The sequence below is a fragment of the Harmonia axyridis genome, chromosome 5 (assembly GCF_914767665.1).
Source record: "Harmonia axyridis chromosome 5, icHarAxyr1.1, whole genome shotgun sequence".
Taxonomy (NCBI): domain Eukaryota; kingdom Metazoa; phylum Arthropoda; class Insecta; order Coleoptera; family Coccinellidae; genus Harmonia; species Harmonia axyridis.
The window spans coordinates 35,111,334-35,131,322 of NC_059505.1; the positions used below are offsets into that span (position 1 = coordinate 35,111,334).

General features: G+C 37.9%; 1 protein-coding gene across 4 annotated transcripts in view; it reads right to left on the reverse strand.

The window, feature by feature from the left end:
- Positions 1-19,989, reverse strand: part of LOC123680362 (trafficking kinesin-binding protein milt) — a 94,424-nt gene that overhangs the window by 56,719 nt on the left and 17,716 nt on the right. The window contains exon 2 of one of the 4 annotated variants that reach the window (XM_045618209.1): positions 17,378-17,702. The exons of 2 other annotated variants lie outside the window; for them this stretch is intronic. In XM_045618209.1, the coding sequence (XP_045474165.1) occupies positions 17,378-17,477 (100 nt within the window). In that variant the 5' untranslated portion in view covers positions 17,478-17,702. Of the gene's footprint in view, positions 1-17,377; positions 17,747-19,989 lie in introns of all 4 variants that reach the window. One more of the 4 variants, XM_045618210.1, reaches the window with a different exon arrangement.

Consider the following 19,989-nt stretch of genomic DNA (forward strand, 5'->3'; position numbering starts at 1 on the left):
ATGATTCTAGATCATATATTCTTCAATCAGGCAAACTTTCTTTCCAAAAAAACTTCTCTCCAAAAATTATCTCAAATCGCCGATAACCTCCATTTTGACAATCCATAACCACAGAATCTAGCAGTTGTCAAACGAAACCTCCCACACAGAAGAAAAGTAACACAAGAAATCCAGAAACTATAAAATATTTCCCAACGGTAATGATATTCGACCTCACTAATCCGGAAATAACTGTTCCATAATAAATTCAAATTTATATTAATACGGAATATTCCGAGTTGAATTCACAATCAACTTCCAGAGGGCGCAGTAACAACCGAAATCTAAATGGTGTAAAATATAACCGTTACAAGAGCTATAGAACTTTAAATAAATTTCAATAAAACAACGATGGATCATTCGATCGACATGAATTTTATTTATCCGCAAAATAATCTTGTGGCATTACATTTTAAATATGATCTCTGGCATATGACCGGCTGGATCGGATGTAGTCCAATCTGGACGTCCAATTTTCGATGACTTTTTCCAACATTTGTGGCCGTATATCGGCAATAACACGGCGAATGTTGTCTTCCAAATGGTCAAGGGTTTGTGGCTTATCCGCATAGACCAATGACTTTACATAGCCCCACAGAAAGTAGTCTAGCGGTGTTAAATCACAAGATATTGGAGGCCAATTCACAGGTCCAAAACGTGAAATTAGGCGGTCACCAAACGTGTCTTTCAATAAATCGATTGTGGCACGAGCTGTGTGACATGTTGCGCCGTCTTGTTGGAACCACAGCTCCTGGACATCATGGCTTTTCAATTCAGGAATGAAAAAGTTAGTAATCATGGCTCTATACCGATCACCATTGACTGTAACGTTCTGGTCATCATCGTTTTTGAAGAAGTACGGACCAATGATTCCACCAGCCCATAAAGCGCACCAAACAGTCAGTTTTTCTGGATGTAACGGTGTTTCGGCATACACTTGAGGATTAGCTTCACTCCAAATGCGGCAGTTTTGTTTGTTGACGTAGCCATTCAACCAGAAGTGCGCTTCATCGCTAAACAAAATTCTTCTTCTTCTTCGTATTTTAAGCCTTGGGCTTGTGTTTTCCATTTAAATTCGCTTATGAAAATCGGGAACAACGGCAATATCATTTTGGGCCCATTCGACGAATCTACGCCTTACTTGATGATCGTTTGGCTTCAATTCTTTCACGAGTTGGATTTTGTAAGCACGCAAACCAAGATCCTTCCGCAAAATCTTCCATGAAGTGGATGGACACAGATCCAATTCCTGTGCTCGATGGTGGATAGACTCATTCGGGTCTTCCTCAATGCTACGCTCCACAGCAGCAATAGCTTCTTCTGTAAGCACCGTACGGCGTCTCTGGGGATGCGAGTTATCAATAAGAGTAAACGTGGTGCGAAAACGTTCCATGTTTGATCGAATTAACTGCTCTGATGGACGATTTTGTCGACGATAAAATGGACGTAGTGCGCGATACGTATTCCGCACAGAACCATTATTTTCGAAATAAAATTGCACTATTTGCAAGCGTTCTTCAGGCGTGAGTCTATTCATGATGAATTGCCAAACCAAACTGAGAATAAATCACTTGACAGCTGTTAAATTGGTCGCCATCTTGAACAATAATGCCAACTTAAAGTTATATACCTCGAAAAAAAAACACCCTTTAGCCAATTTCATCCGGCTACAAAGATAACTGGGGTGTGATTGATTTCATAAAAAAAAATTAGATATTTCGCAAAAACACAAAATGTTGAATTGAAAAATTACCGTCAATATTTTTACCATGTGTTATATGACATTTTACGTTGAAAATGACATGTAGAATCTCGCCTTGAAAGTAGACCCCCCTATACTATCACAATTCAATGAGTACTTAGAAATACCTACATTCAACTGAAATTCTCAACAAACACCCGTGCGGTAAATAAAGCCATCACATTTGCACATAAAAAGCGACATTCCTTTCATCACAATAAACTAACATTTCGCTTCCCATGGAAGCATCAATCAAAATCGTGTACGCGCAAAACGCGTCTTCAGATTAGCATCTTCTGCCTCCGAGGCGACTTTCCATCGAGCCCAAAACTACAGGAAGATCGCAGATCAGATTATACTCACGACACAGGCGTAAAACATTGTCAAATGGTGGCACTCACCTGAAACAAAAGAGGAGTTATTTAAAAACTATGTAATCTATATTATGTATTCGCATGCTCAAAATTCGAAAGTACATCTTGTATGTTTCCCATATAATAGTTCCGTTACCTAGGACGAATTTCTGCGAGAACTTCATCAAGGAGAAATGGATTTTAGTGCTTATTGGCTACAACTTATTGAAGCTCTCATCCTGCCTTACAGAAAAAAAAAGATGATACATGTGCATGTTGTTGAATTGGCAATCGACAAATTAGTTGTTCCATTCTTTCAATTGATATGGTGACATTACTGCATATACCTGCAGTTGGGCAATTAGTCCATTATTTCAGAAATTATAGCTTGTAAACTGAATTTTCAAAAAAAAATTGATAATTTTTTCGAGGCTGCTACAATGTTTCAGATCAGTTTGATCTTCAAAAAATGTTTTCAATTGAGGGGTCTGTGGCAAATATTCGAACGAATTTTGTATAAATTTTCAATTTTTACTGCCTAAATTTCGGGTTCAGTTTTTTTTTTAAACTGTGAGGTCTACCGAAAATTGGTAAGCAGTGAATTGGCGATCCCTACTCTGCCAAATTAAGTTCTCGCCCGAGAAATTTTAAATCTAAAAATTTCACTCGAATTTGCAATACTGGACCTTGAAAATTTTGGTAAAAATGAAAGTTGGATGGGAAGTTCATATCATTCTTTCAATTGATATTGTAACTATTAGATGTAGAACATCCATACATAAATTGGACTGTAAGGTACTGGGTTATGAAGTTCGAAGGACCATAAGATTTTCCACACTATTTATTGAAGTAGGTCTATATATACAATTACACAATGTACACTTAACAAGATTCGCTTAACTAGTTATCGAAAACTATGAATCAGTTCCACGCACTTATCCAATAACAATTTACCGACTTGGGTACTAACGAAGATTTTGGTGACTGAGACCGACAACCGACTGTAGGGTCTTTTCTAACCACGTGGCGACTAGGCCAATATTTAACTAACTTGAAATGTGCAAGCTGAACACTGTGTCTCAAGGGGCGAGAGCAACTGATGGCTGCCATATCTCCTGGACGCAAGCTACGGACTTGAAACCTCATCATGTTTCAGATCAGAGTTCCATCTTTAAAAAACATTCAAATTTGAGGGGTCTGTGACAAATATTTCAGGAGATATAATGATTTCTGTATAGAAATTCAATTTTTATGTTTTTTTCCACAAACTTCGAATTCAGTTTCTTCTTAATCTGTAAGGTCTACGAAAAATTGGTGAGCGGTGTTCGAATTGGCGATCCCTAGTAGTAGTAGTAGAGTGTCTCATCAAAAAAAGTTGCAGGAAAAACCACGCATTGAAGGGTCATAATCAAAAATAATTTTTCACTTTTTATTTTTCAAAGGAAAATATAATCTGATATTAACCGAAAGTTAGGTTAATTAAAACCATGTTTGCCCCTCGCGAAACCCTTGGTCGAATTTTGCCCATTAACAGTAATATTGAACGACATCATGTGTGCGACCAATAACGTTCTTGGACAACATCACCAAGTTTTGATACAGAAATGTAAAAAAGTTAAAATGATATCTTCTCCAACTCATCTCATTGAAACTAATGAGACCCATACCATCTCATACAGTACTCCAACACACTGCAACCGAAACGCAATAATCCACTATCAAATTACCTCACTCGGTACCAACACAAAAAACCTCGGCTAATATCCCTTAAAAAAAACAAACAAAAACCACTAAGACCAAGCAGTACCTCACGATACCACTCAATGTTTTTCTATGACTCCTGTGCGGAAACCGAGGCTTCATTAGGAGCTCCGATGATTGACGGCTCTTCTTCGACAGAACCGTCGAGATGGGCAAATAAGGGGTCATTACATCATCTTCATTAGTCGTCATTTCTATTCCATCACCGAGCCCGCTAACGCATGATCGATCGTTTGAAATTTGACGTGACACATTCGCGCTTTTTCTATGGGCGCTCGTGCACCGACCGGTCCATCCGGTATTACACCGTGATCTCGCGCGCACAGACGACCGTCCAAAGAAATATCATTTTCGATGCTTCGCGTTTCTTCACAAGAGCGTATCGAATTATCGTAGAGAGAGAAACGGAATAGGGTTTTTTGTCGTAGATTTAGATAGGATAGAGGAGCTTCGGAGATGAACAGGGTGGTCTTTAGAAATTTTCACGTAGAAAGCGGTAGAAAATTGATCTTGATCTTCTTTGTGATTCGACATATTTTTGACCGCTTTGAAATTTGTAAAACACTATGCGGATGATGCAGTTCTCGTGGTAGATAGTGAGGATGACTCGCAGGAGCTTCTACAAGTGTTCAACACAGTTGCTCAATCTCTTCCGAGACTAAATGCATGACCACATGCAAAACAGCTCTCAGATGTGAATTATTAATCATCATACAACAAGTGTTGGAGTTCAATCACTCGGGCCCAGAAATCTCTAGTTTTGGTGACAGAACCAGAAGCAAGAACACAAGTGATTAAGGCTACAAAAACAGCCTTTCAAACAGATATCTGAGAATTGACACCAAAAGTCGTATTTATAAAAGTACACCTATTTTAACGAATGCAGCAAAAACAAGACCTGAAACATCGAAGACACATCAGATAATGGAGGCAGCAGAGATATAAATAGTCTGAAGAATAACATCAAATACTTCATCTATGGGATAGCTGCTGCGAAGGGGTAGAAGTCCCTACATGGAAGACATTTCAACAAGGTGAACCAGGATCACGTTGACATTGAAGCGTCGAACTATTGGCTCACAAGAGGTGGAATGTATCCAGAAACGGAAGATTTTCTTCAAGCTATCCAAGATCAAGTGATGATTGAACTATAACTGACGATCGATGCCGATATGAGTGTCCAACGAAGGAAACAATCCAACATATCACGCGCGGATGTCAAATGTTTGCAGGTAACGAATATAAAGAAGGACACGATGCGGTAGGGAAGATACTTCACCAAGAATTGGCAACCATATTAGGAGTAATGCAGTATGAAAAAGTGCCATATATAACACGTACAAACCCGGAAACCATCCTAGAGAATAAACGCCTGAAAGAAAAGTTCTTCATACGAGACCTACATAATATATTATTATGTCGATAAACATCAGAAGGCAGAAATACTCATCGACGTAGAAATACTAAATAACAACAACATGCGTCAAGAGGGGATCGAAAATTTTCGAAATATCGAAAGCTCGATTCATGAATAGACTCACGCCTGGACAACGCTTGCAAATAGTGCAATTTTATTTCGAAAATAATGGTTCTGTGCGGAATACGTATCGTGCACTACGATGAAGCGCATTTCTGGTTGAATGGCTACGTCAACAAACAAAACTGCCGCATTTGGAGTGAAGCTAATCCTCAAGTGTATGTCGAAACACCGTTACATCCAGAAAAACTGACTGTTTGGTGCGCTTTATAGGCTGGTGGAATCATTGGTACTTACTTCTTCAAAAACGATGATGGCCAGAACGTTACAGTCAATGGTGATCGGTTTAGAGCCATGATTACTAACTTTTTCATTCCTGAATTGAACAACCATGATGTCCAGGAGCTGTGGTTCCAACAAGACGGCGCAACATGTCACACAGCTCGTGCCACAATCGATTTATTGCGGATAAGCCACAAACCCTTGACCATTTGGAAGACAACAATCGCCGTGTTATTGCCGATATACGGCCACAAATGTTGGAAAACGTCATCGAAAATTGGACGTCCAGATTGGACTACATCCGAGCCAGCCGTGGCGGTCATATGCCAGAAATCATATTTAAAATGTAATGCCACAAAATTATCTTGCGGATAAATAAAATTCATGTCAATCGAATAATCCATCGTTGTTTTATTGCAATCTGAAAAAAACATCCTTTATAAAGCAAAAAGCTGTTTGCTCAGGTACAGGAGGGTGAGAACATTCCTAGGAAGAGACGAACAGGCCAAGGGATAGGCGGGATCGCGTTGACGAAAAGCAGAGAGTTAACAAGGACCATTCTTAATAAATTCTTTAATATCGAATATGACAATACATAACATAACATTAATTTTATTTCATTATAATGTATAAAAAAAAATCAACTTGATTCGTCTCAACTCTTCTGTAGTAATTATAACCATTGTAACATCAACAGTAATCTCCAGAAAGACCTGTTCAATACCGACACATTTCCCACATCGAAACCAGCAAGTTTTCCTGATCACGCAACTCCAATAAATCTCCCAACATCCACAGTCAACAACAATCGTTGGAAAACGAAGAGAATAATCGACATATATTTCCACGAAATGCAATCGAGATGCAATCGACGTGCACACAATCGAAACGCGAGAAGAATATTTCCCAATAACTCCTCGCGTTCACACTTCGCTTCATATCCGAGTCGCACCCTACTGAACTCTTTTTTTTTTCTCTCGTGCCTCGACGGCTCGGGATGGTCGATGAACCGAGGAGAAGACGAAGCCTCCATGTTGGATAATACACCTCGAGACGAGATGATTTGTGGAATCACTCTCGATCTGTTATAATGCCGGATGATTGATATCTAATCGAGGCTTAATTGAGAGTTCTCACATGAATCTACTAGTCCTGGTGGCAAGAAACTGCTAGGACGTCAAACGGTTGATGTGTTTTAAGACACGCGCACCTTAGAACATTGATAAGAAGAATGGAAATCGCCTTGTAACTGATGCATTTGTTTTGATGCCAACATTCGTCACACCTGATCTGACGGGACACTATAGCAGTAGCGTAACATAATTTGATTAATTTAGAAATGATCAATTCATGCTCAAAAATAGTTTACAATGTGATTTATTCATCAAAATTCTTTTGTGTTCCAAAAGGGTCAGTGTTTTTCTCAGTTTAATGAATTAGCTATTGTGAAGTTATGAAAAAGGGATTCCTAATAAAGCATTCAACAATCAAATCAGGATTCTCCACGCCTTTGGCTCGCACTCACAATCGGCTAGCTCGATTGTGATTGTCGACACTAAACTTTCATATCTCTTGTATTCGGGATCGAGCACAAATGTTTACTTTCCGTTCCTTCTATCTATATTCTAAGGCTAAAACCTAAAACGGATATGCAGAATGACTATATGACAATAGGCTAAATGGTAGTATTGAAGAATGTCTTAGACTTAGAGGGTAATTTTACGTTAATATGTTCCGGGCCCAAGTATTAGGTGTACAACTTTGCTTCCGCCGTTTTACAATAGACGGCTGTAGCGGTAAGTGGTAGTCAAAATAAATAGATCGTAGATGTCATACAATAAGTTTAGGTATTTGTAAACATAACGCCATCGAATCATTAGTCGATTTGTGTCTGCATCATAAGATTATTCTCGATTAAGCATCTCAGCATAAGAGCCAAATTCACGTCATTTGCGGGAAGTTTTAATTTCGTCCTCTAATATGAAGAAATCTGCAGCTGAGGCTCATCGAATGCTATCAAGTATCTATGGTGAGGCTGCTATTACTGGAACAAAGAGCTGAGAGTGGTTCAAAAACGGTCAATTTGACGTCGAAGCATGGAGGTGGATGAGAGAAGGTTTTCGGAGATGCAGAATTGAAGGCATGACTTGATCAAGACGCGACAACAACAAAATCAAACGCAACAATAATTGGCAGGATCATTGGGAGTGACTTAACAAGCCAATTAAAAACGCCTGAATCATGGGGATGATTCAGAAACAAGAAAATTGGGTGCCGTACGAGTTGAAGCCGAGATATGTTGAACGGCGTTTGTTTTTTAGTGAACATCTGCTTGCAAGGCAAAGACGGAAGGGATTTTTGCATCGCATTGTGACTGGAGACGAAAAATGGGTTCATTACGATAATACCAAGCGCAGAAGATCATGGGATATCCCGTCCATGCTTCCAAGTCGACGGCCCGACCGAATTTTCACGGTTCCAAGGTCATGCTCAGTATTTGGTGGGATCAGCTGGGCGTAATGTATTATGAGTTCTAAAAACCGACTGAAACAATCACAAACGATCGTTATCGAACGCAGTTAATATATTTGAGCCGAGCATTCAAAGACAAACGACCGCAATACAACGAGAGACACGATAAAGTGATTTTACAGCATGACAATGCTCGACCACATGTTGCGAAAGTGGTCAAGACATACTTGGAAACGTTGAAATGGGAAGTCCTACCCTACACTCCGTATTCTCCAGACGTTGCTCCCTCGGACTATCACTTGTTTCGATGGCACACGGCCTGGCTGACCAGTACTTCCGGTCTTATGTAGAAGTAAAAATTGTATGGATTCGTGGATCGCTTCAAAAAATTTGGAAATATGGAAGAAAGCAGTCGCCAGCAATGGACAAAATCTGCCATCTAGCTTATTGATTTATTCAGATTATTGTGGTTTATATCCAGTTCCGATAGAAATATACTCTTTTACAGTTGCTAAACAATGACTTCACACTAAGAATTGAACATGATGAAATCACCCTGGACATGGAATTACATTTTGAATTTCTAATAAATTTTTATGTCATGTGTTCTAACTCACGGAAAATGTCGTCTGAGCGGCTACATTCGTATTTACATGAAAATTTACAATATATTCTCCGAATTCTTCACAAAACATATGTGTTCATTAGTTATTAGTTGTCATTAATGGATAGTTTAAGGGGCGAGAACATCAATGAATGGAGGCTAAAAAGGAACAAGAAATGGAATGAAACATATCAACCGCATGGATGAGAACAGGCTGGTAAGAATAACGAGAGACAGATCTCCGATTGGACTCATGAGCACCGGAAAACCCCGCAAACGTTGAAGGGATTACCTCCATATTTAACGATTACAGGCAGAGAAACGAAAATAAGCAATTTGCTTGAGCATAAAGAAGATGTTGCCATCTTCAAAAACAGAAAGTTACGAACCAGTCACTTCAATTTCAGAAGGTAGTATACCACCACCAAGTCCATCGTGAACTTCGAACAAATCTTCTCCGGAAACGTCCCAATTGTTATCCACACATCCAGGACCAGCCACGCCACAGGCCTCCCTCTCCACGACCTACACCCACTTCCGTCCACAAACCACCCGCACAACCTAGACGACAATCGGGCAAACTAGAGAACAAAACAGACTGGCACCGAGATCTACGGCACATCCGGCTATAATAAAGCCGCAAACCGAGACATCGAATCCATCATGAAATATTTATTAAATATACCCAAATTGGCGTTCCGTGCCCCAAATCGCTTCTGACACGACCCGTCGACGGTAATTTTTTACATTAGGATCGGAGCTATGGAGGTATGACAGCGAAAAAAATCACGATATAAAAGGATGTAATGAGGCGATTTTTACATTTCGGAGAAAGTACGAAGGCTTAGAGATCTACGTCGGTCGAATTAAGAGCTATTTGGATAATTAGATAATTAGGAGGTTTTAATTGGCATTTTAATATAAATACCGTTTTAACGTTTCGGCTGACGCTTATGGAATATTGTGTTTGCAACGTTGGAAATCCAAACGTGTGTGCACGAACACCAAATGTGATTGCATCAATAAGCAAATAGTAAATGATGATAAAGCCGTCTACTACAAATGGATTAGAAGCCTGTCTTGCTCTCGTCAACAAACAGACTCCAGATAGATCGAAATTGGAATTGTGACAAACTCCTTCGAGAAATATATATGAAGTCGTATGTGCTGTTAGACCAACAAGCAGCCATACATCTGAAATATGAACAACCAAAATTCGAGTATAGAATGTAAAGCGAGGATATACAAAAGATGTGTATGTCCAGATTTGACATAAGCACAGAAAACTCTGTGGTAAAAATAATCTTAAGAACAACCAAGATGAAGAATTTTGGGGCAACAATAACAGGAGATACACTGAACGACAGGCAGAGGAAAAAGCAATACATATATGTATATGTATAAGAGAGAGAAGAAGGTAATGGAACCAGCACAATGTTAAAATGAGTCCAGACAAAATGGCTAAGATTGCAAGAGGCATAGGAAAGGAGACTCCTAAGGCACCTACCAAAACGATGGCACCAAATACATAAAAGAGCCTGGACCGAACAGTAAATATTCCTCCTAAAAGAGGAAGAAGTCAATACTGTGCATTCCACCTTCTGATATCGACAGATATCGGGATCAATGTAAGCAGCCTCATCAAAAGTTTGTGGTTTGTTTTCCCTTCCTATGTCGTCTGTTATAATACTCCCTCAAGGAATCTGAGGCCTAACCAGTAAAACACCATTTATTTCTTGAAAGTTGGGCTTTATTCGTCAACCCTACCTTACCCAGTTATCCTCTATTAACATTTCAAAACCCTTCCTGGGAAAAGAATCGTCTTTTTCTTGAAATAGGTTTCTATGTTGGCAATCACTTCCTCATAAGAGCCAAATTTCAATTCCTGGGGGTCTGCAAAATGCCACTAATCTCTGGGGGCCTGATATGGAGAATCGATTTATGACAAGGAGTATTGTCTTGGTAAAAGATTATTTCCTTCTTTTGAAATTCAGAACGTTTTTCTTAATATCTGCAATCGATTCAATAACGTTATGGGATTTCCTATGACAAGATAGTCGATGAGGAATATTTCTTGCAGGTCTCAAAATTCGAATCTCATAACTTTAACAACTAAGAGTTTGAGACTTTGACCAGACTAGCATTGCCATATGGGACGTACTGAGTGAGGAGGTATGATGTACACAGGTCCAATTGGGAGATATGAAAGATGGAAAGTAAATAAATGAAATTCTTGAGAAAGTTAAAATTTTTACCAGTTATGTAGTTGGATATGACTCAACCTTACCGACTTTAGTTTCAACCTCAAACAGCTGTCTTCACTCTTTTGGTCTTCAGCTTCTCATCCCTATTCTAACTACCCTCTACACTAGTATAATCTTCGAAGTCTTAACTTTAACCCACTGCGTATACTTCGAATAAAAACTCTACAATCAACTCACCAGGTACAGCCATGACCAGCTGTACTCTCCAACAGGTGAGAAAATTTCTCTTCCTCACGAAGAAAAACATGTATCACTTTTTTTCTGACCACAAACTAAACGACTTAACGTCCTCGAAAAGTATAGGTTTACAAGAAAAATCGGCTTATAACGTCCCCAATCCTTCGAAACCCGAGTTTCAACTGAAATTATAGGTCGATTCGCTGGCCTCAATTGAAGGGGTGACAGCCGAAGGGTTTCCTGATGCAATCGTGACATAACTCGGTGCTAGTATTATTAGAAATCGCCGATGGAATTGGCGATGTTCGATTACGGATTGGAAAGTGTTAGATAATTAGTCGAATGCGTTGATCAAAAATCAGCTCGTCTATCAGATACATAGATGGCACTTATGACATATCATTTTAGATTGGAGAGATTTCTTGAATTGGGTCATGAATGTAGTTTCAAATTGGAAGCTAAGGGCCAGTTGCACCATTTGCCTAAACATTGATTAAAAATTTAAACGTTGATTACTCTATGATTTCTCAAGAGAAATCAGAAATTAATCGATGTTTAAATTTTAATCAATGTTTAGGCAAATGGTGCAACTGGCCCTAAGAGATATTCTACTTATATAAAAAGCTGTGCAATATGTAGAAAGATACCCAACAATATTCCTATTTGGATGATTGTCAAGATCAAGTGATTTTCTTCATTGATTCAATATTCACTTTATTTCTACAAATTTTAATGAACACCGAGCTTCATGGCATAGATCAAAGATCAAATCATTTCAGTTAATTTTTGCTTCCACCATATATTTCATGCTGAAATAGACAAGTTTCGTGAGAAATAAGTAATCTGTGGTAATAACAGCAAAACAAATATTCTGATAATTTTTCCTACTCCAGTTTATAATAACAATAACTCGTCTAAAAGTAAACTAATATAAATCAGATGTGAGTCACGTAACACATATATAAACAAATCGTGACAGTGTTCCGATTCGTACACGCCTCTAAATCTACTTTTGAAAGATAATTGTATAACCTAGACTAAAGTTATTGGGTTGAAATGCATCGAATGAAGGAAACAACTAATATGTTCAGAATAATTTCAATCTGATTTGATTAAACGGTTGTAATTCGAGGAAATCAGATCAGATCGGCGTAATCTATCTCATCAAGAGTAACGGGTCTGGGCCTATACTAAAAACCAGTAAACTGTACTAAATGACGGTTGAACTGTACCACTAATCTATCAAGAATGGAGTATAACAACTTAATTTTTTTTTTTCAAATTTCAAATGAACCAATTCAATCGATTCAAAAATATTACAAGGAAAGCATATATCCTGAGTAATTTTTAACGAAATTTTGTGAATAGCATTTGGTAAATGACCAGTACCAGCACACCAATGGAAATGTGACAAATTTTTCCCGCATATCGGCTTTCAGATGAAGAATAATTAATAGAAAATCGCTTTTGTGAGGAAAGGAGCGTTTGAGCGCTTGTTGATTCATGCGTCAATTGCAATCGAGATCACATATCTATTATCTATAAAGAGTAGATTGAAATTGGTGCATTAAGGACCAAGCCTGCAAAGGCTTCTAACTCCAAATAAGTGTTTTTCTCTTGATCTATTTCAGATATTACATTTGAATTTTTTATTTTTCACTGATGACGCGATCAAAACGAAATTTAACATAAAACTTTATTCATATTTAGTAAGAAAATCTTTTGTAACGTCCATATTTACGGAACTTCTAGTCGGATTTTTTTTATCAACGAACTTGACTGCTGAAGTCTAAATATGAACATCTCCTGAAAATTTAAAGTTTCTGGGTCCTTCCCAACGAAAGATAACATGTATCATCATCATCAGTGAGTGGAACCTTATCGTTTTAATCCATTTCCCGTTCAAAATTCGAAAATTACAGGCATTGTACCGGAATTACAGAGCTATCTGTTTAGAGACGTGAGCATTGTTTATAGGATACAGGGGACAATTTGGAGTAGCCAGCTCCCTCTACCTTTTAGACATTATGCATTTTTCACTTAATTCAGTCAAAACAATCCTTCAAAAACCTCAACAAGTATTCAAAATAACAATTGCTTGGACCATCGAACACCACGAACTTCGGGAAGAACTTGTGGATATTTTTCCTAATTGTCGAATTTGTAATAAGCAGACTATTTATTATTTTCTGTAACTACCTGCTGAAATCCAAGGTTTGGCAACTTTTGCTCTCCTAGTGTCATCGGTTGTTTCACGTCGTTTGGCGCGCTTGAAGTTTGTTTTCTGAATTTCTGATATATTTAGGTATTGATTTCAATATATTTTGAGTTGATATTAAACGTTGATTAACTATGGGACGTAAAAAGTGCGTTCTTTGTGGCGAAATTCGAGAATTGAGTGAAATATCGTATCATTGATAAGTTTTCATTTCCGCGCGCTTCATGTCACATTTGTTAGTTCATACTGAAAATAACATATGCTCCCTCTATCAATGTTTATTACTCTGACAATCTTAGAGATTAATTCTTCTAACAATCCCACAGCTGTATCATCATTGGAAACAATAAACGGACAAGCAATTATTTCATTCGAAAGGAATGGGACTGATATCGAGAAGACCGTTCGACGCCTTGTGAGCAATCGAATACCCTTCACAACACTCGATGGACTTTCTAAGCCGATCGCTCAGGTGCATTGCTCGAAACCTAGGCGATAAATCGAACAACCTCGCCCTGCGTTCGCTTCGCCTAGAAAACGAACGGAGAATGCGTCGGACAGGTAGGTCAGCGGCGATTCGCATCGCAAAAATGGGAAACGAGATGCACTGGCCAGAGCCGGGTACGGAGCAGCGGCGGCTCGTCGAAAGGTTTTCAAGTTTCGAATTTGGTCATTTTTTGCTGGATCAGTTTTCCGGATTACTTGGGGTAGCTGATGCCAAGGCGGGAAGCCTTGTTTACCGATTGCGTGGCTAAATGTACAGTGACTTAATAAACCACAGTGGCGACAAGCGTGGTCTCGTTTTTGATTGGCTGAGTCTAAATATGGCGGCTTGTTGTTTACATTTTCCGTTTACCTGATATTTGTAATTTATTCAAAATGTAAGGCCCATTTAGTCACTGCAGTATTCTGCAGTTGAATAAATTTGTTCTATATACCAACAAAAACTATCAAGTCCAATAATTTTAATTTCGACAAAGTGTCAGTTCAGTTCAGACAAGTTCTATGTCCACATTCCCCATTCGTAGGCTCAATTCGAAAGGAATTGTCACCACTGTGTTTTATTAAGTCACTGTAGCTAAATGCTCTATAGGAAATTAAAGACAGAAAATAAGATATATTCAATATATTTAATAACATTGACCTCATAGTAATCAACATAGATAGAAGGAGCATATGTTAGTTTCAGTAAGCAAATTTTGTCCCCATCATGAACTATCAAATTTGACATAAAGCGCGCGGAAATGAAAACATATCAGTGATACGATATTTCACTCAATTCACGAGTTTCTCAATAAACAACGCACTTCTTATGTTCCTTAGAGAATCAACGTTTCATATCAACTTAAAATATATTGAAATAAATACCTAAATATATCAGAAATTCAGAAAACAAACTTCAAGTGCGCCAAACGACGTGAAACAACCGATGACACTAGAAAAACAAAAGTTGCCAAACCTTGAATTTCAGATAAATATTCTGTTTATTACAAATTCAACAATTAGGAAAAAAATCGGATTCCAAATATTCAAATTTCCATATTTAATCAAGAATCACTTAAATAAACATATTTCATTGAATATAATACACATTCATAACGATATAGTAAAATTGTGGATTTGAAAATATATCACAATCCGACAACCTAACCTAACCACGTTGAAGACATGTAAAAATTGATAACCGTCGACGAGTCGACGCTGGTAGAGAGGGTCAGTTAGAATTCCACGCATACCGCGATCGGAAACGTTCTCGCAGACGCCTCAGGCGGGAGCTTTTGGCTTTTCTCGGTGAAAAACGTCAAAGTCCCGTGTTGCGGTCTTGCCCAGATTGCCGCCGCGAGATTCGCACTTTCCGATTGCCGAGTTGACCGACATCCCCCCCGGGGAACCGGGAACGGTTGTTCGGAATTCCTATAGCGCCTCCAACGGCTTTTTTCAGAGGAATTCCAACGGCAGGTCGCCAGTTTCCCGATGGCGATTAGAAGAAAAATTCGAAAAAAGCGCCGATGCATGATTATAAGTTTTTTGCGCGTTCGTTTCCAGAAAATATGTTTACTACATGCTTGACGTGTTTCTCTGTATTTATGAGTTAGAGATGTCACATTGAATCTTATACAGGGTGTTTCCTAAACATGCGGCAAAAATTCAGGGGGTTGTTCCTTGGACTATTCTAAGAATATTTTGTCCTTTGATGATTTTTGAAAAACCTATTTGTTTCGAAGATATAGGGGAAACAAAATTTCAGATAATAACATTTTATTATGAAAAATTACATGAAAATTCAACTCAACCTACAAAAACTGTTGAAAATGACCACCTCTAGCCAGCATACAAGCATCCAATCTTCTCCTCATTGACTGCCGAACCCTTTCAAAAACACCAGGATCATTTCTTATTAAGTTACACCCAGCAATGATCGGATTTCGCAAGTCTTCCACATTTTCTACTGGAGTGGTATAAACTAATGATTTTAGATGGCCCCATAGGAAATAATCTGGCCGCTTTTAGTAATTGGAATGTTGTTAAACAAATTGAAAAATAAATTGTACCTACTTAGTAAACACAGTGCGGTACGCATTTTTATTTAAACTATTATTAATTTTAAAAATATGAAAAATGTTGTTCGCCCTGTATCTTCGAAACAAAGAGGTTTTTCAAAAATCATCCAAGGACAAAACATGCTTAAAATAGTCCAAGGAACAACCCCCTGAATTTTTGCCGCATGTTTAGGAAACACCCTGTATAATGGTGAAGGTTTTCTTCACTGTTGGTTGTTCGAAAGATTTGGAAAATTCCGGGCTTATTAGACGTGGTCTATTGTCAATTTTTCACCTGAAGTTTCGCTTACTACTGCGGTAAACATCTTCAGTGGTTTCCAGGTGTAACTCAGCGGAAGACCTCTTTAATTTTCGACAAAGATTTACCCTCTAAAAACTCTCGCACTCAAGAGGGAATAACACCACGTGACAGTTCAGTTCAAAAATCGGAATTATAGATTTTTCCTCTTACAATCACCGATTTTTATGGGTTTTTCACATAATTTCTTCCAACAATAATCTACAATGTAGAATGACAATATTTTTGATATGAGAAAGAAAAAAAAAGGTTGGTGACTCCGTTTTTCTCAAAAGATTTGATGAAATGTTCAATGTACAAAGTATTTTTCAAATATTCGTGAAAAAAAACCTAAAAAAAATCCTTACAAAAGAGGTAAAACTACTGAAGTGAATGTACAACTTCGTACACCGTACAAAGTTTGACTAATACGCGGAAAGCCCTATGGTAATAATCCCTCTTAATTGATTACATGCTAAGTTTGGAAAACCATTGAAAAACGAATGACATGAGTTTTTTTATAAATGGTGAGTCAATAATGCTCGATCGGTAAACTGTTGAAATTCTTGATTCAAATGTTTACGGAATCGACAGTACTCAGCGCATAAGATCAAATAATTTTTGACTATACAGGCTGGACCGAAGTCCGAAAGTGATGAAACACTAGACCACTTTTTTTTTTCAAATGAAAATGATAGAATGAAAGGAATGACATTGTGGCGCCGCCAAGAAATAAAACTAATATTTTCAATTTGGTCATTCCATTCAAAAATTGACGAGTTTATTCACCATGTTTTCAGACATCTTAGCCGCAGGTAAACTCTAAAAAATTGCTGACAGGTGCTGTCATACAATTTTTCCATCTAGAATCCATTCGTCATTCAAAATTGAGGGGTTTGTGATTGGTTTTAATTGAAACGAGGGACATAGTTGGCTCAAATTTCGAAAATTACAATCTTACGACGAGAACGTCGCCCAAAAAGAACGTAATGTTTACATTCACCATAAATTCTGAAAAAGCTCACCCCGTATACACCCAGCTGAACGACTCAAGAGCACCGGAACACCCCGATTCACAACACCAACCACCAAAATCACCAAAAAAAATGTCAAAAAAAAATTATTTTTTTTCGAATAACAAAATTTCATACCATCATTCCAATTCTCCACAATCTCGCTCTGCTTCTCCCAGTCGCTGATGTTCACCGAGCGTCCGGACCTCACGCGGGGCCTGCCCTGGAAACGTTGCATACTGAACAAGAAGACACCAGACGACGTCGCCGACGACGCTGCTGCTGACCCGAGACCAGTGGCGGGGGATACGGGGCTTCCTCGTTAACCCCTGGTACACTCATTGTCTTCAGGCATCACACGCGCCAAGACTTCTTTGTCAATTGAAACGTTCTATAAATGGCGCCACTCTTAAGACGCGTCGGTTTCAAGAATCCACGTCGACGTCAACTTTTGCGTTTTGCACTAAATACAGATATTTGTGTGGAGTTGCTGCTTTGTGTGAAAAACTGAAAGACGCGATGTGATAGGGAGACATTAAAACGGAAGTAGAAACGAATTTGACAGTTGTCAAAATCTATGCTTGAAAGCGGGGATGTCACAGAAGAGCAGAAGTAATGTGTCGATGTTATTCATAGAGTAATAAAGATGGATAGAAGGAGTATACACAATTTATACATGTCCCCCAACATGGTTAGATTACGTTGTCGGATTGTGAAACATTTTCAAAACCACAATTTTTCTATATCATTATAAATGTATATTATATTGAATGAAATATATTTATTTGAGTGATTCCCGATTAAATATGCAAATTTGAATATTTGGGATCTTATATTTTTCCTAATTGTCGAATTTATAACAAGCAAAATATTTATAATTTTTTGTATCCACCTGCTGAACACCAAGGTTTGTCAACTTTAGCTCTCCTAGTGTCATCGGTTGATTCACGTCGATTGGCGCGCTTTAAGTTTGTTCTCTCAATTTCTGATATATTTAGGTATTTATTTCAGTAATTTTTGAGTGAATATGAAACCTTGATTCACTATCGCACATAAGAAGTGCGTTCATTGTGGATAAACTCGCGAATTGAGTGAAATATCGTATCACTGATATGTTTTCAATTCCGCGCGCTTCATGTTAAATTTGATAGTTCATGTTGGGTACGAAATTTGCTTACTGCAAATGACATATGGTCCCTGTCTATGTTTATTACTCTGACATGATATTTGTGTGGGAACCACAGAGTTCGTAATATTTTCTTTTGCAAACTATGAAAGTAAGTATTCAAAATAGCACTAAATTCTCTTTCGGCCAATGTAAAATCAACATTCGTATGTTAAACCTATCATTCAAGTAATTTTCAAAAGGACCAGGCATCACCTCAATGGAAAAATTGTTACCAGTTATTTATTTTTCTGAATTTTGTAGAATATCTTAAACTTTTGGTCACAGGTACTGTTTGACATAACAATAGTGCTCTTGAATCAAGAGCACGAAATATTGGAAAATTCCAAGCTTGACTTCTTCAATTATAGGGTGAATTATGAACTGAACGAATTTCATTTCGAATAATGTTTGACTCACCCCGTATATAACAATAATTTTAATTAAAAACAGGTCTTAAATTATTACTTTATGGTTAAGATCGCGCTAAACTGTTTCATTCAAGATCTTTTCTAGGAGATATTTTACTTTAAAGAAATCCCATTTTCAAACTTCGACACCCTGTATCTCGAAAACTAGTCATAGGGTTGAGTTCGAAAAATGAACCGGTGACAATTTTTCCATTAGGCTACTGCCTGGTCCTTTGTCAAAATTATACTATTGATAACCACAACGTTCGTTATATTTTCAATGGCAAACTTTCTCTTCAATGATCTCCTCGAGTTTTCAATGATTCTGGTTACGCGATCATCCTCGAAATTATTATTTTCTTCTGAACGTAAATATTTCGATGGAATCTGCAGTTTTGAAATTGACAGAAACTCGAATGGCAACCGTGGCATTCAAGAGCCAAACCTATCCTGAAATTTTCAAGATGTTTCTGTTTTCTGTTTGGGAGTTACTGTGTTTACGGCAGGTCAGACTTGAATTTGACGGATTCGTCATCAGTCAATCGAACCTAATCGTTTCATACCATCCTCGGCACAAAATTCGAAAAATACAGACATTGTGACGAAAAAATGAAGCGATCTGTTAATGTATTGGATGCACACGTCAAAAAGTGTCAATTTAATTACCGTTCATAATGTTGAACCTTGATTTCACAAACGTAATTTTTTCATCATCTTATCGATTTCGAACCACAAGGTCAAATGAGAGTGACCTTGTCGGGCGGTACTTCTCAACGATTTATGGTGAAGAATATGAATTTAATAATTAATAAACATTCACTATTTCCATTGGAAAATCGTACATCCTGAAATCTGATATCGTTCAGAACGCATATTGCTTTCATTGATGACCGTTAATATGAATAAAAGATCGACTTTCAGGCCGAACCTGCCGGTTATCAATCAAACTCTTATTGGGCTTCTTTCGCAATGAATACGCGTAGAGCTTGATGAACTTTCCACGGAAATCCTATAGGACATATGGCGTTTTGGATGACACGAATATCATTCCAGAGCAGAGCATAATATATTTGATGACCCGAGCAATAACTCAAATATTAGGTGTTTCCTGAACTGAATTTCACAGAATATCATTTGAAAATAAAAGGAGAAAAGAACTGAGAATTATAAGATTT